Raw genomic sequence first — 27,971 nt, 5'->3', positions numbered from 1 at the left:
AAGCAGACCGTTTTTTTGGGGGGGATGTATGGGTAGTTTGTTGAGCAATAGTTACACACATCGTCTATGCAGAAAATAAAGGAGTAAGTCATGACCCTTGCCCTCAAAGAGTTCTTTGATTCCACAGGTAGCTAAGTGCACGCACCAATATGGATTTGTAGAAGTGTAATATGTGTGCAAGGTGCAGCTGTAGTGTCCAACTCTCCCCTCTTCCTCCTTGGTAAAGAGCATGTGAGGTTAGCTTTCATTTGCAGTTTTAAGCACATTTCCAATTCTGATTTGTATCTTTCTCATTTGTTCAGTAATGTGAAAGTTACAGCTTTTTGAGAGAATTTATAAAGGAACAATGGATAATTTAAAATACTTTAAATTCCTACCTGAGGATATGTTTGTTGATTTTTCATATGTTGTTGTTGAAAATTTTTTAAGAGAAAAAGGAAGGGGGAGAGAGAAACATGGATGTGAGAGAAACATCGATCAGTTGCCTCCCATATGCAACCTAGTGTGTGCACTGATCATGGATTGAACCCACAACTGTGTGTGTGTGTGTGTGTGTGTGTGTGTGAGTGAGATGGTGCTCTAACCAAGCCACACTGGCCAGGATGGAACAATGTGTGTTTTTACAAAATAACAGTGGTATAAGTAACTAAGAACTTGACATCAGATTTCAATTGATACCATCGGGTGGCTCAAGATCACAAAGTACTGGCATATCCTACTCATCCCCTTTACCCCTTCACTCCCTCACTTATCTGGTCTTGCTTTTTGTTGAAGAAACCACCATATTCTACTCATGTGGGTACCCTGTCTTAATTTTTGGCTTCTCGTATTTCCTGTACTTCCAAGATGTTGCAGAGTATCTTTCACTTGAATTGTGCACATAGTATTCATTAAATCAGTGAAATCAGACACACAGAACATACAGTAGCCTGTGGAGTTGGTGTGTGTTTAATTCAGTGTCCTTGGTGGGCCGATTGGTTTCTGGGAAGTGCAGGTTCACGCCCCTGCCATGAGGCAGGCACTACACTGAGCAATACCACATTATGGTCTGCGACAGAGGTCCAGTGGGATTTTCTGCAATTGTTAAGTAATTTGGAGTCACTACCTTTTGTAAATATTGTGTAAAATATAATTTAAAAAAGCATACTCATCGTAGTATGCATCCTGCCCAGCTCTGATCTTGTATCTGTTAGGGATAAAATAGTAGCTCCACCACAAGCATTGATTCTGGTGTGCGGGGGGGCCCCCAGCCTCGGGGCTCAGTGTTTGTAGGAACTAGGCACCTGTTTTTGTTGTTAGAGATTAAGGATTTTTTTTAAATAGTTGGGTTTTTTTTTCCCCTTGAAACTAGTCTTTGGTGAAAGGCTGCCATCTTGTGGTTTTTCAAAATACAGGATTTGAGAAAATGTGATATGACCGCCGAGATTTTTATGTATATAGTTATTTTTTATGATAGCAAAATGAATGAGAAATGAATACTATTAAATCTTCTCTTTAAATTACACTTGCTTATCCTTTGGGCAGATTTATTCATTTTATTTTAATATTACAGAGTTTTTCGTTACTATTCATGAAAGATCTCTCTTTTAGCCTACTCAGACATCATAGTAGAAATACCCATTCACAATTGCAGTTTTAATTAAGAACAGGTATTGAGGACTTTGATATCAAGGCTTACCCAGTGTCACTAATTAGTAATAATACAATAATTTGCACGGAAAAATACTGTTTTTTAAGATGCAACTATTTGACAAAATATATCCAGAGGAACCTTAATTTGATAATATAGAACTCCATTGAACAAAAAAGGATATTTAAAAGAAAAAGAAACTTCAATTTGGACCTCATGTTTGGGGAGTTAGTAATATAAACTGAAATGATTAATTTTTGTTAAAAATCAGTGAGACCCCAATTTATAGTTAGGAAAATCTTAAAATCACCTCTCACGTGAGGAATGGAACATGCTCACAAACTTGGGGTCAGTTACCTCTTATGTCAGGGGAGTTTCTGTGTGACATCATCAAGTTAGAGAGAGAAAGAGACATCAGTGTGACAAACAGCCATGTGCTGCCTCCCGTACACGCCTGCACTGGGGAGCGAACCCACAACCTGGACGTGTGCCCTGCCTGGGGATATAAACCTGCAGCCTTTTGGTGTACAGGATGATGCTCTTACCAACGGAGCCACTTGGCTAGGGCTAAAATTGCTTTTGAACATAACTTTTTAAAAAATATTTTATTTATTTATCCTTAGAGGGGAAGGGAAGGAGAGAAGGGGAGAAATATCAATGTATGGTTGCCTCTCATAGGTCCCCTGTTGGGAACTGGCCTGCAACCCAGGCATGTGCCCTGACTGGGAATCGGACCGTGATCCTCTGGTTCAGCAGACCCGCGCTCAATCCACTGAGCTATACCAGCCAGGGCTCAACATAACTTTATTTCATTTATTTAATCTCATTTTAAATCTTGATTTATGTCTCCTGCACATTTTGGTTTATAATATTCATTGTATTTAAAAATAATAAGTATTAATTTCTTCAGAAGTGTATTCTTACTGAAACATGAAATGCCTCTGTATAGAACAAGGAGGACGCATGTCCTCAGAGGCAACCAGGATTCCGGTGCATTGATCTTATGGACTTCTACGAGCTGGAGTCATTGGTAATCACAGAAGGGCAGTCATTGGAGGGAAAGTTGTTATCTTTGAAAAACTCTAAATATAATGCTCCTGAATTGCTCCCCTAATTCAAAAAATGAACAAGATTTTATGTATTTATTTTTAGAGAGGGGGAATACAGGGAGAAAGGGGAACATCAGTGTGAGAGAAAAACATCAATCAGTTGCCTCTTATCTGCACCCTGGCTGGGAACTGAACCTGCAACCCAGGCACGTGTCCAGACTGGGAGTTAAACCAGCGCCCTTTTGCTTTGCAGGATGATGTCCAACCACCTGGGCCACACCAGCCAGGGTGCTTCTCTAATATTAATAGACTATGGCAGCTTTTGCGTAAACTGCCTCTTCGTCTCCCCCGAGCATGGAGGGAGAAGGCCTCAAATCAGGGGTATAATTTGATGTCTTGTGCTCTTCCAAATGTCTTACAGTTATGCCAAGAAGGAATCTGATCTCAATGGAGCCCAGATGAAGCTTCGAGAATATGAAGCAGCTCTGAATTCTAAAGATGCGGCTCTGGCTACTGCGCTCGGTGACAAAAAATGTTTAGAGGGAGAAGTGGAGGACCTGAAGGATCAGGTTGCCCAGGTGAGGTGAACTCTGCTCTTGAGCCCTTGTGGAAGGTCAGTTGCCTCACCTGTCTTAATTGGTTGATTGATTTTTAAGTTTACTTGTATATTGTATTTTTAAAAATGTAATAATTTGATTATTTTATGGCTCATCTGATAGTATCCAGGTAGCTAATACTCAAAGCACCTTCACTTTTTGGTCATTGTATCTTGACTTTGCTCTTCTTCCTCTCTGTTGTCCTTATACTTATTCTGTTGCTTGCTCTTACAGCCTATTTCATTGCTGTGACAAATGTAGAGAAGGGGAAAAGACAGGGTCACGTTCTTTCAGGGAGAATGAAAGTGTGAGCCAGGCGTCTGTTCACTCCCTGTTGCCGGGCACCCAGTGTGAGAGGTGTTTTGGTGCGACACTCTCTGCGTGGGACGAGCGATTAAACACAGGGAAAAGGATGAAGGGACTCCGTGCATTTGTGCATATATAAAAGTTGCAGTGTTTGATTGGGTTCAGTCCATAGGCATCAATTAAATTCATTACTAAGTGACTGCTGTATAATTTTCATGAATTCTTTTTCCTTATGTTAGTTGGAAGCCTCCTTAACTGCTGCCAAGAAACAACTGGCTGATGAAACTTTACTTAAAGTGGATTTGGAGAATCGCTGCCAGAGTCTTACTGAAGACTTGGAGTTTCGTAAAAGCATGTATGAGGAGGTAACTATATGTAATTTTACTTTTTCAAGGGATGAAGGGATCCTGAAAGGCTTTGTTGTAGCTGTATATGTAAATGGGAGAAATTTTGTTGGTAAATTTTTCAGGGTACTGCTGCTAAAAGGCTGGGTGAAGAATTCCAGCTGTTACAGTCAACGGGTATGATTTACTTCATTTGGATTATAAAGGCTTAGCCACAGCGGTTAATTGCTGTCAGCCTGTTCAAGCATTTGTATTAGTTATATATTGCTGCCTAATATTGCTCCAGAATTAGCAACTTAAAACCACAGACCTTTATTATCTCGGTTTCTGAGGGTCAGGATTCTGGGAGCTGTGTGACTGATGGCTGTTTATGTCTCAGGGTCTCGGTGAGGTTGCAGCCAGGCGTTGCCCCGCAAGCAGCCCGGAGGAGCCCTTCCAAGCTTATTCCCAGGCCATTGGCAGGAGTTGTGAGTTCAGCCTGGGCTTCTGCAGAGGGCTGCTCACCGTGTGGCTTCTCACGAGTGGGTGATGAGGGAGAGAGTAAGAGCAAGACCGAGGCCTCATTATCTTCTGTAAGCCAATCCCAGAAGCGATTTGCTCTCACTCTCTGTCACACACTGCGACTGTGACCAGCGTGGGAGGAGGACATAGGGTGTGCACCCCTGGAGCCAGCTAACCATTGGCACCTCCTGGAAGGCTGGCTACCCAGAGCATTTACAGTTCACATGTGCACATTTTAAGCCATCATTTACAAGCTTAGCCTCTGTGGTTAAGCCTTGGGGATTGAAGGCAGGAAGTGTTGCCAAAAAATAAGTAATAAAATTGGAGAAAGGGGAATGTGTATACCCTCAAAATTGAAGAGGGTTGGGATCAACCCAGGGTAGACATACAGTTAAATAATTTTGAAAACAGTGACTAACAATGACTTGAAAATAGGCATTTATTGTATAAATTAATTTTTATTAGAAATCTGACCATTTTTATAATGAAATAGTATTAAAACAAAACATATTGTTGGGGTAAAGTGGACACTCCTGAGCATTTGGACTTTGGACAATCTTGAGTTGGGCCTTTATTAAAAATGAAATATCAATACCCGCTATTTTTTTTCAAGGAGCAGTGAGAATCAAAATGGAATATTGTGTGTGAAAGCTCCTTGTAAACTGTAGTGACGGTTTACAACAATATAATTGTTGGCTATGGTTTTGCTTTAGAAATGGAGATATATTTATATTAAGTTGGCCACATTTTTGTTTTGTTAAAGTTGTTGCTGATCTACCAGTGCTTAGTTCTGATGCTGTGTGTGGGATCCTGCCTCTTTACACTGTTGTGCAGTATTGTTTTAGTTTTTGCCTTATTTGAGAATGAATTAAAAATATTCCTCTTAATTTTTTTCAAGCGGAAGGTATAATTCTATTCAATAAGTTTACCATAGTTCTGTGTTAAGAACAGGTTAAGGGGGCAACACAAGGAAGGAGAAAACCAGAAAGGAGAGGGAGATAGAAAAAGGGCTAAGTTATTAGTACGTGCTCAACGTTATTTGAACTAAAGCCTTCATTTGCATGCTTTTCACTTTCTTAATTAGATGTGAGGAAGGTTAATAGTAGAGCTGGAATTTGAAGTTGGTTTTCTGATTCTGACTGGTGCGTTTTCCTCTGTGAAGAACTGTGCAAAGAAAGTGAGGCAAGGCACAGAAAAACACCTGGAGTATGATGACACAGAAACAGGACTTCAGGGGTTATAGCCCCCTCTTGTGGCCTCTTTAATTACTGTCATTAAAGACACTGTTCAGAGCTGGAAGATGAATGGAAACTTTGTTCTTGGACTTGTGTTCCTAGCCATTCTAGTTTTGGATGGTTCCTTAAAACACGAAGCACAGGATTATGCCTACATTTCTATTGTTTAGTAGTGAATTGTCTATATTCAAGATAGTAAAGTAGTAATTGTTAGTATGATTTTGTATCAATTGATATTGATGCCTTAGCACCAGCTCTTAAAATAAGTCATGTAAATTAGCTTTCTGTGCCTACTCTTGCATCTTAGTATGTCTAAGAAAATAGCTTCATTGTGTACAGATTTTCTAGTTGAAGTTGTCCCAACAAGTTTGACTTTTCATGTGGATTTTTTTCCAGAGGTGCTTTAGGATCATCAATATGACAGTTTAGCAAGACAGTCACTATTCAGCACACATACATAGTTATCCATGATTACCTGGTTCTTTAGTAAGCCTTCCATGCCATTCTTTGCCTTCAGAGAAATGAATAGCTATGCAACTGAAAAGAAAGAAAATTCCTAGGACTCAAGACGCTACCATTTCTTTTACTAGTTCCATCTCAAAAATCTTGTTTGAAAACGAAGGCAAAAAAGCGTGTTCACATGTCTGCCCTGTGATAGACATGAGGAGGCTGGTTCTTGAAACTTCAGATGGCTGATGTCAGTCAGACTTGTACGGGTACAGCTGTGGTGTGTAACTTGGTTTTACGTAATTTCCCCGCCCCAGGAGATCAATGAGACCAGAAGGAAGCACGAAACTCGCTTGGTGGAGGTGGACTCTGGGCGTCAGATTGAGTACGAGTACAAGCTGGCTCAGGCCCTGCATGAGATGCGAGAGCAGCACGATGCCCAGGTCAAGCTGTACAAGGAGGAGCTGGAGCAGACCTACCACGCCAAAGTAAGCAGCCTCCTCTGAGAACCGGCGCTCACAGTCCCCTGGAGAGGATGGCTTGGTGTCTGCGTGTTCTCCTTTTCTTACATGAATTCCCTTGGTCTTCATAAGTACGGAAAATGGATTTGTACAACATAGCAGTTATCTATAAAGTAAACATTACCAGAAATGATTCAGAGAAAGTCAGGTTATTCTAATTTTGTCTGAGATGAGGGTTTATCTCTGTGTTGCATTGATCATTCGTGTCATGTTGTAGTAGTAAAACCCATGCCATCCGGAAGTCGTTTTCTTCCGATAACAAGTGCTGACCACGCTGGACTGCGTGTGGTCGGACCTCAGGTCATCCCTGTGCGCAGGTTGTGACCACCACACTGGGGCCTTTTGTGAAAAAAGGCCAGATGGAAGTCTGATATTTCTTCCTCTGACACTTTTTTATATTTAAAAAGTATTATAGAAACTTCCCACTTGTATTAGCAGACCATGCAAAAATTCATAAAATCCCAGTAAATACAAGCTTTCCTAGTAAATACTTTCACCCTAGTGTGTTAAATGTTACAAGATCTGATTAAAAAGAATTATTAGTGGAAGACTTAGAAAATTGGGATCATAGGCGCATTGAAAATAATTTCTATTGCACGACCTTAAACTGGTCGTGTTGCTTTTAATCCATTTTATGAAGCAGCAGTTGGTTGGTGGATGGGAGAGGTCTTTTAACCACCACATTCAACTGTCCCACACTCACCTACCGCAGTGCTGGGCTCTGTACTGGGCAGTGGAGGAGCCAGTGTTTCGGCCCGTCACCTGGACTTCGGTCTCAGACGGAGCCGGGGAAGAGACGACACAGAGAGTGTGCCTGAGACACGTGCAGAACAGTGTTATGGGCATTTGGAGGGACAGGATGTTGAATCTACCCAAGGAGCTGCTTTTTGCTTCTGAAAAAAAAGTGTTTGTCTGGTTTTGAATAATTTATCAGTTAGTGCTTCCTATTTTCTTTATATTTTGTATTATTTTGTGGGTAAGGGGTATCTGATGTTTTTTTTCCCCACAAACGTCACTGTGGTTAAATTGCTACTGCCCTTAGTAGTGGTATCTGAGACTTTAGTGATATAATGGATGAAATATTGAAGTCATAAACTTTCGGTAAGACCCTGGTATATTAGCTCATGCATTAAAACACAGTAATTTTTGCTGTGTCTGCCAACTTCCTGTTTCATCAACCAGTTACCAGCAGGGCTTAGGTTTGAAATGAAATACCTTAAGATGAATCATGCTTCCTCATTCATTTGTTCTAATTCACCACTTAACACTGACTGGTTGGCTGCTTCTTTTAGCTCGAGAATGCCAGGCTAGCATCAGAGATGAATACTTCTACTGTCAACAGTGCCAGGGAAGAACTGATGGAAAGTCGTATGAGAATCGAGAGCCTTTCATCTCAGCTTTCTAACCTACAGAAAGAGGTGAGTACCTTCCCTAAGCAGAATCGAAGTTGAACTGGAAAGCCGTCCCCACCATGGTAGTCTGCGGGGCTTGGCTCTTACTCTATGCTGTTTTTAGACAGCGTAGAGTTTTTCTGCACTCTGGTTTTACAGTGCTCCCTGGATTTTTCCTCTTTTCATTGCTTCTTCTAATCAGAAGACTGTTATTCTTAAACTAATAAATTACCCAGAGTTAGGGGAGTTGTCCTTGAGGAAGCAGGCTGCTGATTCATCCCAGGTCTTACCCCAGGACCCAGGTTTTCTGGCCCACCCAGCAGCCTCCTCTCCACACAGTGCTCTGCCCACCAAACTCCTTTCTCATTCACACTGGAAGCCACGATGAAGAAAAACATGCAAAGATTCTTTGTGGGTGGTAAGCGCTTTGTGTTTCTCTAGACAAGTTCTCTCTCAGGAGATAGCATTAATTGAGAATTTAGTAACATTCATTCATCGGTGCAGCTAGTGACAAAGGACAGTGCTGTGGGATGTGCTGTGTGGGTTCCTATCGGTACGGGATGGTGTGCTCTCAGTGTAGCTTACACAGGCTTGCACGGTGCTCAAAGTCTATTCCGGTCTGAGGGTGACGCTGGGGCACAGAGCACACGTGCAACCGCGGGGCGCTCAGTGCCTCGCCATCTGCTGCTCGCCTCGGTTACTTGGGAAGTACTCGGTTACTAAGTACTTCAGGTCCTGTTGGCTTCAAGGGAGGAAATCTTGCTGTCTTAAACTTTCCACATAAGACTAAATTTATCTGATTCTCGATTAAACCTTTCTTTTTCTTTTTTCTTTTTAGTATTTTATTTTTAGTAAAATCTTTTCCTGATTATAAAATGGAAAACATCTCTTGCAGGAATTTAGAAAACAAAGCAGACAGTGACTTACATAAAATGGAGTACTATAAAAAATTAGTTTTTACATTGCCTGTCTGTGCACTTTGTTACTCACACAATAAATATAAAGATTATTTTAGACCTGTTTTTGTCCTGTTGGTGTTTTGAAGTTTTATGTGACAGTTAAGCTGAAGGACCTTTGAGCTCACTTGGTCCCGCCACAGACTGGGTGAGTCAGATGATTTGCCCGAAGTTTCTCTCCCAGTCTCCGGTTTTTCACTTTCCGCCTCACTCAGTCACTTCAAAGATTTCCTTTTAGGAATATAACAAATAATCTTTTTTTAAAAAATATTTTATTTATTTATTTTTAGAGCGAGGGGAACGGAGGGAGAGACATCAATGTGCAAAGAGAAACATTGATTGGTTGCCTTTCACAAGCCCCCAAGTGGGGGGTTTAGCCCATAAGTCAAGCATGTGTCCTCACTGGGAATTGAACCAGCGACCCTTTGGTTCACAAGCCAGTGCTCAATCCACTGAGCTGCACTACCCGGGGCTCAGGTTACTTGGTTTTAAATGGTGTTAGGCAGGGCCCAGGGGATTCTTGGAGCTAACTCCTTAGGAAATAGGAGAGGCGCACCTCCTTCGACCAGAATAGTTTTAAATGTCTCTATTGTGGGTCGGGGAGTGGGGATCTTTTCCTCTGTTCTTTCCTGGTATCAGAACTTATGATAAACAGTGTATATTGAGGAATATCTTCATTAAATTTTAGCCTTAGAAAGATCACTAAAGAGACATAAGCCGTCTTTCTCGGTATTTCCCTGTTATACATCTGTTTGTTGTTGCGTCATATCGGTTTCATCACACTGCCTGTGAGGCCGCAGTGTTTCCTTGCAGTGACCTGACTCATGTCAGCAGGGTACAGTGCTTCTTCAGTTGTATTTAAAATGGACATAGCCTTTAAAATGCTGACTTCAGAAAATATTTTAAAATACCAATGGTAGAAGCATTATGTTTTGGAATTAGGAATTCCATATATTGCATTTCTATCTAGATTGTTTTACTTTGGCTGAATTAATTGGTCGGTCAGAAGTCTCTCTGACTTGCAGGGATTTCCAGCGACACTTTGAAAGCACGTCTAATTTCTGTTTTTCCAACACCCAGACCCTGGAAATTGCTCTTGCAGCTAGAGCATTAATAAACTAAGACAATAAACTGTTATGTACTACAAAATAAAAAATCCAAGACCAGTGGAAGTCAGTCATAAAATATTAGAGTCAAGGTGGGATCTTACGGATAATCTGGTCAGACCTTTCATTTTCTAAATGTGGACCCTGGTTCAGTGAGCGCCCAGAGTCTCCCAAGTTGTTAACGGTAGAATTGGGGAGAGGAATCTAGGTCTGTTTCTCATGTTACATTCTATGTATTTCACTAGATAACAGCTGTAGTGCAGCTATTTAAAATGTATTTTTTAAGGTTTTATTTATTTATTTATCTTTAGATGGGAAGGAGAGAGGGAGAGAAACATCAATGTATGGTTGCCTTTCATGCATCCCCTGCTGGGAACTGGCCTGCAGGGAACCGGCCTGCAACTCAGGCATGTGCCCTGACTGGGAATCGAACTGAGATCCTCTGGTTCTCAGGCTTGTGCTCAATCCACTGAGCTACACCAGCCAGGGCATAAAATGTATTTTAAATATTTGTACTTCACCTACAAAATAATTCAGGGTAAACTTTACAGTAACATTTTTATGTCTACATTTTGATTTTTCCCCTTGAAAGAACTCTGTAGCATCAAAGGCAGACAAATAGGGACATTTTGGGGTTTACACATCTAGGCTCAGGTCATCTCTAAACCTTGGGTAGCTTATGTCTCACTCCAGCTCCTTTAGGTCCCACCTGTTGCCTGTGCTGTGTGCCTCCCACATGGGACTGACGTGAAGGGACTGACTGAGGAAGAGGCGTTTTGAGTTTAGATATTTTTTCTTTTGGAGGAAAGACAATATAAAATATAAAAAACATGCTCCAAAGAAAATGGTTGAGAGCATGTTTTTCTGCAAATGCATGTAAATGCAAGTTCTCGGAGGCAGGGATTATGTTTGGTATCACCCTGAGATGAGTGCCGGCTTCTGCTCTAGAATGTCAGGTGCCGTTCTGAATTGTAATTAATTGATTGATTATCCTTAAAACAGCTTTTTTACTTTGGCATAATTTAGATTTACCAAAAAGTTGGGAAGATGGTACAGGCAGTTACACCACCTCTCTCACCCTGTTTCCCCCTTTGTTGGCACTTTCTGACTCGTGTTTGGATTTCATCACATTTCCTGTTACTGTCGACCACGTCTCCCTAGTCTCTTCGGGTCCGTGAGAGCTTTTCAGGCCTCACCTGTTTTTCACGACCACGGCAGTTTTGAGGAGGACTAGCCAGGCATCCCGTACAGTGTGCCCAGTCTGGGTTTATCTGGGTTTATCATTAGACTGGACTCGTGGGCTTAAGTGCCCTTCTTGTTACATTATGTCAGGGATTACATGACACCCGTGCTGTTAACCTTTACAATTGGTTATGGTAGTGTTTGCCAGGTTTTGTCACTGTCAAATTGCTATTTTTCCCTTGCCGTACTTTGTTCTTGGGAAGCAAGTTGCTCAGTGGCAAATCACTGAGTTCAGCCCACTGTCGAGTGTGGGAGAAGGGCACGAATTCAGCTCTACCCCCGAAGCGGGACAATCTACACTTATTAAATGGGGTTCTTAAGTAAAGGTTTGTTTCTTCTTCCCCTGTTTATCAATTTATTCATTTGTTTGTATCAGCATGAACTATTGGGTATTTATTTTGTACTGTGGGTTATAATCCAGTACTACATATTTTATTGGCTTGGATTGTTCCACCGTTGGCCATCAGGAGTTCTGTCAGGTGGGCTCCTGTGCGCGGAGCACTGCTTTGCTTTCTGGTTCTATCGAGTGGAAGATGCTGCAGGCTCATCTTGTATTTTTTCTGCCCTCTTGAGGGCAGAGTTAGGTAATACATGTACTATGCTAATCTGTGTTTGCACACTTATTTGTCTATCTATATTTATATTAAGCTAAACACAAGTTCATACTGATGTCTCTGACTCATACCGTGTACATCAGGGCTCATTTTAGGCTTCATTTCTCCCTTATTTGTAATGTTTCTTTCTGAGAGTAAGAAACCTGGTTTCTGCTATCTTGTTTACTTATTTGTTCAACCCCAGTACACATAAAAAGCAGTTTAAAATTTTTTTACCTACACTCCTGTGAGCAATAAACCTACTATTTATTTAGAGTGTAGTGTTCCTGCACAGTGAGAGCTCCTTCTTTATCTCTGGTTTTCCTGACTTAATTTTTGCACTAGGTGCCTTTTCCGTCCTGCTCCACTGCAGCTATTTGTGATTCCAAGGGCCTAAGCTGTATCTGTCAGTCTTTGTGAGTTGATTACCTTTGTCACTTTCTGAGGCTACTGAGATGAATTCTGTCTTGGAGAAATACAGAAGAATAATTACTTAGTGAAGCACAAGGTTTCTAAGGTGAACTTTCTGGTTTAGGGTGTGTAACTTCTCCTTTTTTAAATATCAGATGTAAAGTGTTTACATTTACAGTGGTATTTTACAGACCACACGGTGTCATGCAGTTTTGATGTGCCGACTGAGCATGAGCAGGCGCAGTGGTCCTGAAGGGCCAACACTGCCCCCAAAGGAAATGTTGGGACCCCTTTTCTTCGTTCCCGACACAGTTCAGCACTTTTCTAAAATCTACCCTTGTTTCTTTTGTCCATGAGTTTCTTTTTAACTCTTGACTTTTGTTAATTTATGCTTCTGAGCTCAAAGGCTTGAGGGCAGCCAGGCTTGACTTTTAGTAAGACCACAGTTTAAAATTTTATTTTATTTGGCCAAATACAGGAAAATTATGTGTATGTTTATAACGCACTTGATTGATATGTCTTTGTTTTGAGGAATTTGATAAGCCAGAACTTTCCTGCAAGCTGTGTTTTTATCAGAGGAATTTTGGTTTTTAGTTTCTTAAAATCAAAATCTCTTATTCTGTCAGATATTCCTTAGGGTTTTCTATTTGTTTACCAGTCCAGGAAGTGGTTTATGGTTTAAAATAGCTGCCTTGTGCGAGTGTGGGGACGTTCCTAGAAAGTAAATGCGTTCGCTTGCATCCAAAGTCTAGAGCATGTTTGGAGAGGATTCAAGAGTTGGAGGACTTGCTTGCTAAAGAACGAGACAACTCTCGGCGCATGCTGTCTGACAAAGAGAGAGAGGTGGCGGAGATACGGGATCAGATGCAGCAACAGCTGAGCGATTACGAACAACTGCTTGATGTGAAGTTAGCCCTGGACATGGAGATCAGCGCCTACAGAAAGCTCCTGGAAGGCGAAGAAGAGAGGTGAGTGGCTTAGGTGCCTCCTCCCGCGTAGTCTCCTCCTTGCCCTGCCCCTTTGTACTAAAAAAGAAGTAGGTAGGATTGAGTTTTATGTTAAAACAATTAAGGCAACTTTATGTATTTTCTCTGTCATTTCCTTTAACACCTAGGTGTTGAGGTGTAGGTGTGTACCTCAGCAACAACCGTTGCTCAAGCAGTCTTTCCTATTGTTATTATTAGTTAAATATGCTCGACTGTGTCAGGATGGGGCCTTTCCTTTGGATTTAAACTGTTTTGGTAATTTAATATGTTGTAAAATATCAGATTTGCCGAAAGAGACTTTATACTCGTTTTTCAAATCGGTTAGTGTTGAATCTTTTTAACACCTATTCTCAGAAAAAAGTTTCAAAGGAAAGCAGGTGATTCAGAATAAAAAACCATTCAATTTCAATATTACGTACATTGTGACTAATTTTGCAAAAAGAAGACAGACATGACGATACCAAATGTACTAAATCTAACAGTGTTTGTGGTAGCATGATGGTAGGTGGAATGATTTCCTCGCCTGTTTTCACAACCTTCTGCATTATGGTTATATTCTGTTCATGGGGAAAACACTCAAATTACAGTTTTTAAAAAAATAAAATAAAATTGATGGTGGGCATCCTAACCCATAAACATCTTAGTTAAGATGGACGCTGCCTTTGTCTAGGAGATCATCAGTAATGTTTTGCTTTGAAAGGCACCTGCAGGATCTCAGTACCCATTTTTTTAAGGTAGGAGGGCATGTATGTTTCACAAACCCAACGTCCTACTTTTCCTGTACAGATTGAAGCTCTCTCCAAGCCCTTCTTCCCGAGTGACAGTGTCACGAGCATCCTCAAGTCGCAGCGTGCGCACGACTAGGGGAAAGCGGAAGAGAGTGGACGTGGAAGAGTCGGAGGCGAGCAGCAGTGTGAGCATCTCTCACTCCGCTTCAGCCACTGGGAACGTCTGCATTGAGGAGATAGATGTTGATGGCAAGTTTATCCGCTTGAAGAACACTTCTGAACAGGTGAGAAACAGGCCCATTTTTTTTTTCCCCAGCAAGGCTTTGCTGATTGGTGGGCTATCTTGTGATTGTAATAACTCTTCAGCAGTTACGTGGATTCCGTAGTCTTCACTTGAAGTCATGAAGACAATATAAATTAAAATAGGAGGGGGAAGAGGAGTTGATGCTGTAAAGATTTTCTTCGTTAGCCCTTTACCAAAGAGCTGGGACGTGCGCGCACCCCCCCCCCCACTTCTGTCCATTTTGTCATAGAGGCCTTCCTGAGGAGTATTGGTCCTCCCTGCCCCACCCCGATTTCTGAAACATTTGGAGTGTGGGTGTAAGTGGTGGACATTCTTTCATGAAAGGAAGGAAATATGAGCCAGACTTAGATATATGCAGGGAGTGTTTTCCTTCTAAGTGAATGAATGAACTGATGCTAATGATTTAACTTATATCAAGAATAGTATTAAGCCCCGTCTTAAAATTATTTGTTTAAAAGTAAACATCAGATATTCGAGGGAGCTCTGGAGTGTTGAGCTGGGGCTTCGGGTGCTGAGGGTCCTGCCTGCCTAGACGTCGTGGGGCTGGGGGCTCGGAAGGGGGTGAGATGATGCTGGAGGCAGGCAGGGCTGGGGTGCAAGGGCACGAACACTGTCTGGCATGTGGAGGAAGAAACAGTTCGGACGGGCAAAGGCACACTGGCGGTTCTGACACCAAAGAGAACAGGCCCTCGGCCTCAGCTGCAGCCGAGACTTGAACTGCTGAAGAACAGAGGAGCCTCTGCCGCCCCGTTGTTGTGCCCCATTGTTGTGGTTTGGCGGTGTTTCAGAAGGCGCACAGCCCTGCTTGCAGCTGTTCTGGGGCTGGCTCTCAGCCTGGTTTGTTCTGGTCTTCGCATAAAGGCTGTACGCCCGGGGGGCTGACACCTTCCCGTCCTGTGCCTTCCCTCAGCTGTCAGGCAGGTCTGGGCAGCCGGGGGCCTCAGGTGGCCCTTGGGCCTGGCTCCTGGTGCCACTCACCCTTCGTGAGCCCCTCTGCTTTTAGGCGAGGGGGTTCAGTGTGGCCCAAAGTGGTACAAATGCAAAAGAGAAGAGACGTCATTTCTTCCTTCTGTTTTGAAGCTTAAATTAATCAAGCGTTAGATGTTTATAATTATGATTATGACAGATGTGAATTTAAAAGACCCACGGGATCTAGCAGAAAAGACTCCTTCCTTCCAGTTTTGCCCTCTTTAAAATCAAATACCTTAATCATTTAACCTGCAGCATTGTCAAAGTTACTGTTTTTGCTGAATGACAAAGCCATATTTTCATTTTCTAATAGGAAAATATGAATAATGTGAAGTCCATCATAAAGCTAGATTCATTACCTATATAGATTCATTTATTTGATTGTTCCATAATTCTATATTTGAAGTAACCTTTTTTAAATTTTGTTTTGTGAATAGGATCAACCAATGGGAGGCTGGGAGATGATCAGAAAAATTGGAGACACATCAGTCAGTTACAAATATACCTCAAGATATGTGCTGAAGGCAGGCCAGACTGTTACAGTAAGTGAATTTATTCATCATTTAACTTCATTGTCTTAGCTAGCTGTTAAAGTAATTCAAGAAAATTTTTGGCTTAAAGAAAAGCACTTTAGAACTGGGCATTAATAATGTCTTTGACATTATTAGGGAATCATACATGCTGTTGAAGATTTTTAGAAGTTTTGTGTTCTTGAAAGTGGCAGTTGCCTATTAAAAGTGAAAGAATTGATCTGTAAATTCTTTTATTTTGTCTACACTAGTAGTTATCAAACTGCTGTCTCTCGTCCTATCATTGTAGCCCAGGGTAGTTCAGAAGGGCCTGCCTAGTGTAAACGCAACCGGGAAGACAGCCTGTCCGTGCTAGGGCTCTGCCTCGAAGCAGCAGTTTGTAGTCTCAGACGAGCCTCAGAGCCACAGTGTTTGGTGTCCAGGCTGTGCCTCACCCTCAGTCACCATTCCCAGTGTTGGGATAGGGACCTACTTCTGTTTTGTTTTTTATTTTTACTTTCAGAGAGAGGGGAAGGGAGGGAGAGAGACATCGATTGGTTGCCTTTTGTACGAGCCCCAACTGGGGACTGAACCCCACAACCCAGGCGTGTGCTGTGACTAGGAATTGAACCAGTGACCTTTTGCTCTGCGGTACAACACCCACCCAACTGAGCCATGCTGATCAGGACCTACTTGTGTTTTCAGTAGAAGTCAGTTGGTGATAGGCACTGTTGTAAGGAGTCAGTCCAAGAAAACTTACTTTAGCGCAAGTTGCATGTAGTTTTTACGTAGTGTCAAAGGTTCTAGATTTAGAACGATGGGCTGTGTGCCATCCTGATTCTATTTTGAGTTCTAAATGGTTTTCTATGTGGTTCTGACATGCCACATCTTCAATAGTTACTAAATATCATTTGCTCACTTTTTAGAGAAGAGCATTTCATAGAGCAGATACAAGGTTTTTTGCCTTTGCTTAGTGAGTAGATTCAGCAAACAATAATATATGTTAGCTTTGATAGCGATTTTCAAGAAGTCACTATTTTCGTCCTAAAGAATGTAGAGATGACTGTCTTTTTATTGATTTCTTTAAAAAATTATTAAACACGTTTTACATTTTGATTGATATAAACTTAAGTTAGTGTATAAGATCAAAGGCTCAGGAGGTTAGAACTTCTCTTTTAAAAAATATTCATAGAGCCCGATGCCACATCGTGAAAATGCCACATGCTAATTTTATAATAATGAGTAAAAATGGGAACAAATGTCCTAACGACATTATCCTTTCTTCTCCTTAGTAATTACTATAGTGAGAGAAAATTGTTCAGCCGCATATGTCTTACGGAAACTGCACGGCGTAGTGGAATGTAGCTAACATTTTAATTCAGAAGATTCAGATTTCAGAGTGCTCTCTATCTCTTTAAAGTAATGGGAACCCATTATGCCAATCATCTGCATTCCCCACCGCATACGGTTCCGCAGGGACTAAAATAGATACTAGTCTGTAGGGCTAGTGGAGAACTCAATTATAATACAAAATAACGGGATACGTGTTTTTCCCTAGTCGGTAGCATTAAATGTGAGAAGTTTTTTGGAACATGGTGGTTGTAAGTGATTGTTCTATAAAATTGTAGAAGGCAATAGCAAAGATGAGCTTAAAACTCTAGAACAGAAATAAGAGAGCTACATATGTAATTTTACATTTTCTCGTAGCCACATTTTAAAAAAGTAAAGAAATATGTGACATTAACTTCAGTACTACCTTTTACTTAGCTCAGTATATCCAAAATAATTATCATTTCAACATGTGATCAAGGTTAAAAAATGTGTGAGATATTTAACTTTTTTTCAAACTGCATCTTCCTGCTTCCTGGTGTCCTTCCAGCAGGTCTCAGTCAAGACCAGCCTGTTCTAGGTGCTCACAAGCCACATATGGCTGTATATTGAACAATTTTGGTTAAATTAGGCTAGATCAGTCATCAGTAAAGTGACAGATATCTTGGTTATTATTCACACTAAACCAGCTGTGTGATTCCATGTGGACCAGTGACCAGCGTTGCTCACAGTTAGGAACACACTGCCGCTCCATGTGACGCGAGTGTCTGCCCCAATGGGACCTTTCTCAGATTTCTTCCGGCAGGCGCTCTCTGGGTCTTTGCATTTATCATGCTGACGGAGAAGGGAAAGCTTCGAGCGAGCTTCTAAAGAGGAAGAACTCTCCTAATCAGGAATTTGTACAATTTTTTCTCATTTAAAAATATCCCTGCCTATACCATCTCCAGTCATCCTTTGCCATCAGGTTGCCTGGCTGTTGTACAAAATGGATGGGGTAGAGAACTTTCCATGCGGTCTTGAGAAAGATCAGGCTACTAGCAGTATCCCTACAGGTGAGGACACAGGTTCACAGAACCGGGGTGCTTTGTCCTGGATCCAGTCCTGCACTTTCTACTCTAATGTTTTCTCCACTTCACCCGTACTCTTCTGCCAACAAATACATTCAAAATATGGCAGGATTTTTCATGCCGTTGAGAAGGGAAACTCATTGTTTTGCCTGTTTCAATAGCAGTCATATTATCCATTGACTGCTGGACGATGTGTCCATTTCCTGTCATCTTTTTGAAGCTCAGTTTCACACACTCTGTGGTGTTGTGATGCTGTTCCTCGTTGGAGACGTACCAGTTTCCATGAGAATTCTCCATAGGCTTTTTGCTGTGGAAGGTTTGAGAGAAGGTAGTCATCTCCTCAATTCCTGCTCCAGGCCGCTGGAGGACAGATACTGTGCGAGGGGGGCGAAGGCTCCCTTAACAGGAAGGAGGGCCCACAAACCCCCTGGAATAATAGAGTGGCAGCACTGAGAGCTCTTGTTCATTGAGTGGGCCAGCCACTGCATGCCGGTGATGACTTGTTCTTGATGATAGCCTCACATTTTAAAGGTACCGTTTCTGTTCCATGGTACGGAAGGCAAAAATAAGGTCACTTTCTCAAGGTTGGGGACACGTAGAGGAGCTAGGGCGTGAATGTAAGCAACTTGACTTCAGAGCCCTGCGTCATCATTTTTGTTTATCAGACGAGGAAGCTGGAGCCTAGATAAGTTCCGTGGCTTCTCCTCGACTCAGCTACTTGGTACAGCAAGTCTGGAGCTAGGACACAGCTCTGAGACTTAGAGTCAGTCCTGTGAGCTGTTCGACAGCATCGTAATGCTGTTGTCACTGGCCTGTGGGATAGCTGGGTTCTGAGGAGACTGATGGCCTTTTCTCCCCCCAGATCTGGGCTGCAAACGCTGGTGTCACGGCCAGTCCTCCGACAGACCTCATCTGGAAGAGCCAGAACTCCTGGGGCACTGGTGAAGATGTGAAGGTCACACTGAAAAATTCTCAGGGAGAGGTATGCCACTTCGTCAGGACCGCTTCCATGCCAGTTTCACCTGGAAGTTCACCACGGCAAATGCGATTGCTTTGCAAAAACCAAATTGAAGTACAAAGTTAACCGGTTGCTTCAATTAGACCCAGGGTGCCTGAAGCGGACTTCAGATGTTAGGAGTGAGATATGAGTGCATAAGGGGGTATGATTGTACTAGACTCTCCACTGCACATTGGCCTTGTGCCTTTATGCGAGTTCCTTCAGCTCTCTTAGTTTTCTTTAAAACAGTTAAGACCACGTAGATGAGATAATACTGATACAGTGAGAATAATATAAATGAGACAATCCTGGGAGATGCGTCGAACAGCATCTGGTCTCTTATTCTGGTCATGTTTTTAACCTTGTCCCCAAGGTCTCAGAGTGTTTGTGAAATTTTGGATTTGAAGATTGTGGAGTTTGAAGATCTGTTTGATGTGTATGTTTTCAACATGTCAGTCCCCAAATTCTTGTTAAAGAACCTTACTTGTCCCCAACTGTCAGGGAAAGTCACTGTGCTGCCACCTCCATACACACATGCACAAACAGTGGAAGTGTCTGAAGGATGGCGTGGTGTCAGGCCAGACCACAGTTCTCCCGGGGGGCCTCCTGCTCTCCTCCCGAAGAGCCAGGTGCAGACCTCACGCCCTGCACGGTGCTGGTCAGGTTGTCCTCTCTCACTAGAGTAATAAGTACGTGCAGGGTATGCACCTAGTCTGATTTTTTTTTTTTTTGGCAGTATGCCTGATACATAATAGGCATTCAGTAAGAATTTATTGGATAAAGTTTTTAAAAAATATCAAACATGGACCCTCACTTAAGTTCAGAGAAATAATTAACAGCATTCATTATGGGCTCTGAGGTATTTCCGCAAGAAGCCCTGTGCCTGGCCACTGCCCCCCCCCCACCCCCCCGACACGCTGACGGTGAGACAGTTTTGTGTGAGGAACTCACTGAAGAATGAAGAGTCTCAGACCGAGGCTGTGGGTGAAACGGCATCCGAGTTATTTTGGGTGCATCTGGGGAATCCACCTCCAAATACTAGCTGGGTTTTCAGGGTTGGGGAGTGTTTACAAAATGCTTTCAGTAATTCACAGACTTCAAGGTGCTGGATCTTCCCTCCTGCTCTCTGTATAGAAGCAGAAGCTCTTGTTCGCTGCTTTCAGCACTGGGATCCCTCCCAGCTGTCGCTGGTGCCGCCACCGAAGTGCTGGAGTTACTGTGGTCCTGTGCTGCTCGTCGCCCCAGTAACTGAAATTGGCAGAGTACACGTCTTTCAAAACACTGTTAGGAATGGCGACTTGCTCGGGTTGAAAAGCACTGTTACAAGGTGGATGAAATAGACTTCTGCGACCCTTGGACTCTAGTTACCATCCGTAGCATTTTTTTTCTGTGTCAAAATGTGTTCCAAGTTAGAAGTGACCTAAACGGGAGGATATTTGGGATGCAGCGGGTTTGAAAGCCCACGCAGCAGATGCAGTGATGTGAACAAAGCAGGTACCATAACATGGGCTATGCCTTGAGGGAGTGTTACTGGTGGTGTCTCCATACACCTGACCTCTTACTTCCCCTCATAATTCAAACCACCAACTCCCAGACCTTTGCTGGTTTGTCTATTGTAACAGACTAGGGCTTCCTGCTTGCTAGGCTCTGTTAAAGGACTTCTGTCGGAAGCAAGGGCAGTATCACAACATAGTCACTTAACTTCTGTGATTGTCAGAGGAGTACTTTGGCACCTGTTTATTTAATGCTGTAAGACCGTGATTATTAGTAGTTCCCGGACCATATTTGCAACAGTCTATAATTACCACTGTAAAGACCACTTTTCTGTAAGATTGAAGTTAATTGGTTTAAGTCTGTTTAATTTTCTGTGTATATTTTCTTCTTGCTGAGTCATTGAAAGTATCAGAAAACCTAGTGAAAGCCAATTAAACTGGCCTTAAAATAATGGGAATATGTGGGTTCATGAAACCAACAACCCAGAGATACTAGGCTCCATCTGTTGGCTCATGCAGTGTCCCCAAGCAGTGTCCCCAGTCAGTGTCTGTTGTTTCTGCTTCCCCAGTGGCCTCCCTGCTGGTCGCTCCTTGGGGCACATGGCTTCAGACTGGCTTAGGACGTGAGAGGGCACCTTCCCGGGGAGGCCCTTGTTCTGGCTTCAGTCTCAGAGAAGCAGCTTGGGTCACACGCCCACCTCTCAACCAGTCCTGGAGTCAGGAGGACAGAGTTGGTGGAGTGTGCGTCTCCTTCGCTGGCCACAGCTGGGTCACAGTCGGCTCCTTGTAACACACATCTCTTCTACCTCCAAGGGAGAGATGAGTATCCGGGGGAAACTGGGGGCTCTTAGTGAGAAGTGGGGGGGGGGGGGTGCTAGATGATTAAACACAGCAAATGTCACATTGATAAATAAAATGTTGTGTGAGGGACATGAGAAAATAAAGCGCTGTCTCTGTGCCTTGTAGAATATGGGCATAACTGGAACTTTCGCACATGCAAGTGATTACATGTGTACCGAGGCATCATAGCCTAACAGTCAGCTCCTCCATGGACAAAAACTGCCCTGATTTGTAGCATTTACTGATTTGCGTGGTGTAACTACTCCACCGTGGAGGTTTCAGGCGACCAACCAGCCGTCCGGAGCATGAGGCTTTGGGGGATGAGCACACTAGCTGCTCTGGTGAGCCGGTCACTGCACCGCTGTGGAGGTGGGCGTTCTGGGTACGCCTGGGCTGCTCAGAGTGGGTTTGTGCAGAGACTGTCCCCGCCTGCCTTTCAGGGCCCTCTCGGGGCCAGGTGTCTTGCTGAGAGAAATTATTTTGGTAAAGACACTTATCTCTTAGCACTGTGAATAATAACAATTTCCTAGGCCTCAACCTAGCAACCTTTGATTCTAAATGTGTTTTATTATTTTTCTGCCTAAATTTTGTGGCAGTATTTAGCTCATTCCTTTTCCGTCCAGGCTTTCTGCATTAGAGTAACTGGTTTTTGAGTGTTATCAGATGAGAAGTGCTTACCTGAAGGCTTGCATTAAAAGTAGTTATGTTGAAATAATTCGAAATTAATCCAGCCGGGCAAGTTGCTGTTTTTCTAAGCTCCTCAGTCGAGGCCAATAGTCTTACTGCATCGTGGGCTTTAGGAGCCAGCGTTTCCATGTGGCATGTATACACTGGGCACCGGCTGCTGGAAGCTAGAATGTGAGAGTTCTGTTAACAGATTTTGACTTTTTTTCCCCTTATTTTAAGATGAGTTGAAGAAACCTGGGTACTTTGAAAGCTTTTTGAGAATCTTTTCTGTTTTGCATGCTACCATTTCCCAATCGATATCTTGGTTCAAAGAATTGTAATTGATCTAAAGATTTACATGCTTTTTAAAAAAAATTAGTGGTAATTTGGTTAAAGCGGGCGGATACTGATGAAAATGGCTATTTGTATGTGTAGGCATAGACTGATCTCACAGAACTGAAATTTCTGGCTGAGAGACGCAGAATGGTCCATCTTCCCTGGCCCTGCAAAAAAATTATCAAAATTCCCCACAAAATACTGTACTAGTTTGTTTTATTCACAGATTTATTCTCAGACATATTCAAAGATGAAGTCTCATTTCTGTGACACTTGCGGTTTTCTCTGCCATTTGACACTAGCTGGCCTGTGTCAAAAGTCAGATAAGCTCTCACTGACATGACTTCAGCGACTTGCTCTTCCTCCAAAGAAGTTGTCTTTCTGGAGTGATCTTAGCACACGGGACACAGTAAGATGAGATGCTCTGCAGAGCTCTCTGGCGCACTCATTCACTTGCTGCCAGGTCATCAGGTTAGCTCTGTGCTTAAACCAAAAACCAAAAACAAACAATGCTGCAATCATGTGAGCCAGCAGCCTCTATGGGAGAGTCGTCTGTTTTTGAGCCTTTTGTACAAAATGGAAGTCGTTACTGTCTGTCCCACTGCCAGGCAATGACAGCAGGTCTGTTTTCTGTGTGGAATATAGTGCATATAGCTTCACTAGTATGTTGTTAGTAAATAGTACTTACTGGTCTTGATTCCATTTCATGCAAGGGGAGCCGGTTGCTGAAGAAATGAAAGGAGCGCATCCTTTTCATCTCCCTGGGCAGCTGGTCCCGGTGCTGCCCGGGTCCCTGAGATCGCAGCAGTTGGCCCGCGACTTCATTTTATCCAGCATTTATTTAGCGCCTTCTCTTTGCTCGGAGCCAGGCGAGAGCTTTATACTCAGTGTTCCTGTTGAGTGTGAAAAGAATTTAGTGTGCCAAATCATTTATAGAATTCTTAGTGGCAGAATGGGATAAAAAGCAGTGGAAACTTCTCAGCAGGCATTTCAAATTGGATACCAGTAGCCCCCCTGCAGGGACTATTGAAGATCCAAGAACTGCTACTAATTATGCAAAAACTTCCTGTTCGGCAGCTAAAGCTACTGATAAACTACTTAAAAACATTTTAGCCCTGATGTAGGAATGCTATTTCTTAAACTTAAGTAAAGATAGGCTTCCTCTCAACCTTTGTGATTTTAAGTGTGGCTTTAACTGAACATCAAACTACTCTTGCTTGTAGGAGGTGGCTCAAAGAAGTACGGTCTTTAAAACAACCGTACCTGAAGAGGAAGAGGAGGAGGAGGAAGCAGCTGAAGTGGCTGTCCAGGAAGAATTCCGCCCACAGGTATTACTTCAGTGTATTTGTTTTTAGTTCTATTAACAGAGTTACATGAAAAGAAAAACCCGTAGTGGAGCTGGGTTTTTCCTGGAACTGGATGAGCCAGCCCAGCGGTCTCCAGGCGGGGTTTGTTTTTCCTGAGGGCACATGCGCGGTAGTACATTAGGGTCCTGCAAGAACCTGTTGCCTGCCTTTTCAAAACATCTTTCTCATTATATCCAATTTCAGTTTTGTCTTTTATTTTTTACTACACATAATGTTGTGGTAGGACATGCATAACACTTATGAATAAGTATATATAAATTAGACTGCATGCTTTAAATTATTTGCCTAAGGGTTCTGTGATTGAGAAATTTACATCACTAAATGAGTAAGCATCTGCATGGAAACTTAAAAAAACAGCGATATTCAAATTCAGTACAAAAGAAAATTGTTACTATATCAAGTTCCTAATCATCTAATTTTAAGATAGATTTTTATCTGATGCTTGGGTTTTTGAGAGGCCTTGAAATAAAGAAGTTTCAAATTTGAATTTAATGAACTAAATTGGAATTATTAATAACTAATGAGCCTTCAGTTTATATTCTCAAGCTGTTTGAGTCTGATCATTAATCAAAATTCCTATTCTTATAAAACCTTGTCTTTAGATTTAACTCTGGTCATTTGCTTTATTAGTCCCACTCTTGCTCCAAATGAACATGATCGTGTGTGTTGGGCCCCCACTGTTGGGAGCCACTTGAGGTGGGTTATGGGAGGTAGAGTGAGCTTTGGGTTGGTTACTTCGTACATTTCAGGGAACGTTTAAGAACAGATACTTTTGACTTGGCTTCATTAAGAAGCCAAGCACAGGATCCATTTCCTGCCCTAAATGAGAAGGGTTATAATGACTAGAAGTAAAATAACAATGTAAGATAGATTAAGGTGCCAGACCAGTGGCTCAGACTATGAGGGCAGTAGGTCAGACGCCGGAGGACGCTCTCTGGGCCCCCAGGATAGTTGAGAAGAACCCGTGGAAATATGCTTGTCCGGTATTTTGAAGGATGGGCAGCTCTTTGGGTGTGAGAAGCAGATGATGCTGTTCCGAGGGTGTTTGAATTATTTGTTTTTGCATTAAAAAGTCACCCCAATACTTAATGGCCTAAAGTATCATTTCTTACCTCCCATGATTCTGTGGTTCGGGCTCTCAGCTGGGCAGTTTTTTTGCTCTGCATGATGGGGACTGCAGTTAACCATGCAGCCAGCTGCATTCAGTAGAGCTTGGTTTGGCTGGGGCTGGGATGTCCACCGTGTCTCTTTCCGTGTGGCTTTTAATCACTCATTTAGCTCAAGCTCTGCAGTGTGGCGGCTGGCTTCCAAGAGGGTGAAGACAAACAACACTGGATCTCTTCAAGGCTAGGTCCAGAACTGGCACGGTGTCCCTTCCACCATGTTCTCTCAGTCTAGGAGTTACCAGGCCAGTTCCAGGGAAGGGTAGATAGTCTCCATTCTTTCTTCTGTGAGGGGTGGCAAAGAATTTGTGGCAATCTTTAATTCATTGTAGGGGATATGGCAAGACTTAAGCACAAGGTACGTTGGTGCATCCCGCTGTATTTTAGGGTGTGTGAGCTAAGCAGAGTTGGAAGGCGGGTGTTAAATCGACGTAGTCTGGAGTGCTCAGGCAAGTAGCTTGGAGCAGAGCGAGACATTGAAACGGCGTCAGAGACATTGACTCTAGAAGGGAGATTGTGGAGACACAGGGACTATTTAAATGGAGATCCATTAGGCCCAGTGGTTGACTTGAAGATGAGAGAAGAAAACAGAGGTTAAAGATATACAAAGTTTTAAGCTTGTGTGATCAGAGAAAATAACATCAAGGTTGAAAAGCCGGAAGATGGGAGGTGGATCAGCTCGCTGGACTTCGCATTAGAGAATGAATCCAGTGGCCTTGCGAGTTGACGAGAAGGTTGTTTGGTGACCTTCACATTTGAGGATGAACCCAGTGCAGATGCTTCCGGATGTGACAGTTGATCCGGCCGCGTGTTCTCCGGCGTGGTTGTTCAGAATGGAGTCCACCCGTCTGGTTCGCAAGTTACTCTCACACAAGGATGTTAATGGACAGTGGTTTTCAACTTCAGTTGCATGTTAGAATTACTTAAAATTAGGAGCTTTAAAATTTTATATAAATAGATTCCCATTACATTGATCTAGGGACCTACATTAGGATTTTTTTTAAGCTCCTTAGGATCTAAATGTGCAGCTGCAGGCGAGAGTCCCTGTCCTGGCGGCCGCTGGAGTGTCTGGGGAAGCTCTCCAGCAGGTGGTTAGAGAGGACGATGAGAGGCAGATAGGTAATGCAGGTCCCTGGTGCCTTTTACTCTAAATACTGTGATCCATTTTCTTAGCACTGTCTTTCCTTTCTGTTTTCTTCATCAGGGAGCCCCCAGAGCATCCGAAAGAAGCTGTGCAATTATGTAAACTTCTCAAGTCAACTGTCTTCCTTGAATAAAGAAGTATGGTAATCCTTACCTACATACAGTGCAGAGCCTTCTCCGAAGCACAGAATATTTTTATATTTCCTTTATGTGAATTTTTAAGCTGCGAATATGATGGCCTTAATTTCTTTTTTTGACACTGAAGTTTTGTAAAAGAAATCATATCCATACACTTTGTTGCAAGATGTGAATTATTGACACTGAACTAACTGTACTGTTTGGAAAGGGTCCCTCAAATTTTTTTGGCATTTTTTGTATGTATGTGTTTTTTTTTTTAAGTTCTTAAGAGGAGGGGGAGGGTCAATAAACCACTGTGTGTCTGGGCTTAATCTGAAGATTGCTGTCCTGGGCTAGCAATCTGCTCTTGATTATCCTCTGCTACATATAACGGTGCTGTGAGGGAGGGGGGAGCATTTTTCAATGTACCGGAATTTTGTAATGAGATTTTTTGTAATAAACAATCAAGGCTACAACTTTTTTTAATAGAAAAGAGAAATTTTGTAAGATGGCAATATTAACCTAATCATGTAAGCACTCTGGATGAAGGATTCCACAAAACTTTGTTTTATGGTTACTTCTCTTACATTTTTAATTTTCGAGGGGAAGGGGGAGGGGGTGGGGAAGGGTTTCTCTTAAAATGCGTTAGTTGTGTTTTTTTAAGATAGTGTAACTTGCTTAAATTTCTTATGTGACATTAACAAATAAAAAGCTGTTTTAATATTAATCTACTGTCTCTTTAAACTTGTGCTCAGAGCTTTACGCTTTTTAGCTTATGTAACAATGAGACCTTTTCAAACAAAAACATAGGACAGTGGAAGACATTCCTTTTCGAGGAAAATGGAAATTTTATTTCCAGAACCTAGTTTTATTGTCTTAAAAGAGGGAAATGAAACTGATTAAAAGACTCCTTTTAGGGGGGTTGCGGTTTGAAGGGTGGGAAACGCAGGTAGGTCTGCGCCCGGATGGGGTGCCTTTGTCAGGCATGGGGGTAACTGCAGTGTCATTTGTTACGGGCTTTAGGACTGTTGTCCTGTGATTGCTTTAGTTACACGAGTTCATTTTGTAGGAATATCTGGACCATACCTCCAGATGGTAACATTTCAGAAGCTCACCCCAAGTCTGTTTGCTTTCCTCCTAAAATATTCCTGTAGTGAGCTTCGCAAAGACTACCAGCTTTCCCCTGCAAATAACTCACAAAGTCGTAGCATTACTGAGCTCTGCAGATTTACGGCACACTCTGGTGCCGTCACGCACACAAGATAAATGCTGGGTTAGAAAGTCTGTCTGCCGAAGCGGATGAAATGGTAACTTCTCAGTGCAGATTTATCTTCCGAGTGAGGCAGGCCAGGCAGTGTGCGGCCACACTTGATTGTGAAAAATGTTGCCACAAGATGGGGTTCTTGTCATCAGAATTCACTCCAGGTACTTGGTTGCTGGATAAATTAAGTTACAGAGACCAACACTTTTTGAATTAGTTCAGAATTAAGAAAAATTGGCAGTCATGATTGCAAAGAGTAGTGTATACCCTGGTGAAATTTCGAGTAAAGTTTTCTGCCCCTGGATGAGTGGGCAGCAGATTGTGGAGTCGTCAGACTGACAGGCCCGAGACTAACTGGACGTTCGGAA

At 42.5% G+C, this 27,971-nt stretch overlaps 1 protein-coding gene across 1 annotated transcript in view; it reads left to right on the top strand.

Annotated features, from left to right (window-relative positions):
• The window catches only part of LMNB1 (lamin B1), a 49,570-nt gene extending 23,214 nt beyond the window's left edge, over positions 1-26,356 (top strand). The window contains exons 2-11 of the mRNA XM_037028571.1: positions 3,101-3,257; positions 3,821-3,946; positions 6,426-6,596; positions 7,922-8,047; positions 13,076-13,296; positions 14,101-14,326; positions 15,753-15,857; positions 19,083-19,202; positions 23,776-23,880; positions 26,287-26,356. Of these exons, the coding sequence (XP_036884466.1) occupies positions 3,101-3,257; positions 3,821-3,946; positions 6,426-6,596; positions 7,922-8,047; positions 13,076-13,296; positions 14,101-14,326; positions 15,753-15,857; positions 19,083-19,202; positions 23,776-23,880; positions 26,287-26,328 (1,399 nt within the window). The 3' untranslated portion in view covers positions 26,329-26,356. The remainder of the gene's footprint in view (positions 1-3,100; positions 3,258-3,820; positions 3,947-6,425; positions 6,597-7,921; positions 8,048-13,075; positions 13,297-14,100; positions 14,327-15,752; positions 15,858-19,082; positions 19,203-23,775; positions 23,881-26,286) is intronic.
• Positions 26,357-27,971: the final 1,615 nt, after the last annotated feature.

The sequence above is a fragment of the Sturnira hondurensis genome, unplaced genomic scaffold, assembly GCF_014824575.4.
Source record: "Sturnira hondurensis isolate 20B ecotype Veracruz unplaced genomic scaffold, ASM1482457v3 Scaffold0001509, whole genome shotgun sequence".
Lineage (NCBI taxonomy): Eukaryota > Metazoa > Chordata > Mammalia > Chiroptera > Phyllostomidae > Sturnira > Sturnira hondurensis.
Note: the sequence above shows the minus strand (reverse complement) of the source record. Positions and strands in the feature narration are given on the sequence as shown.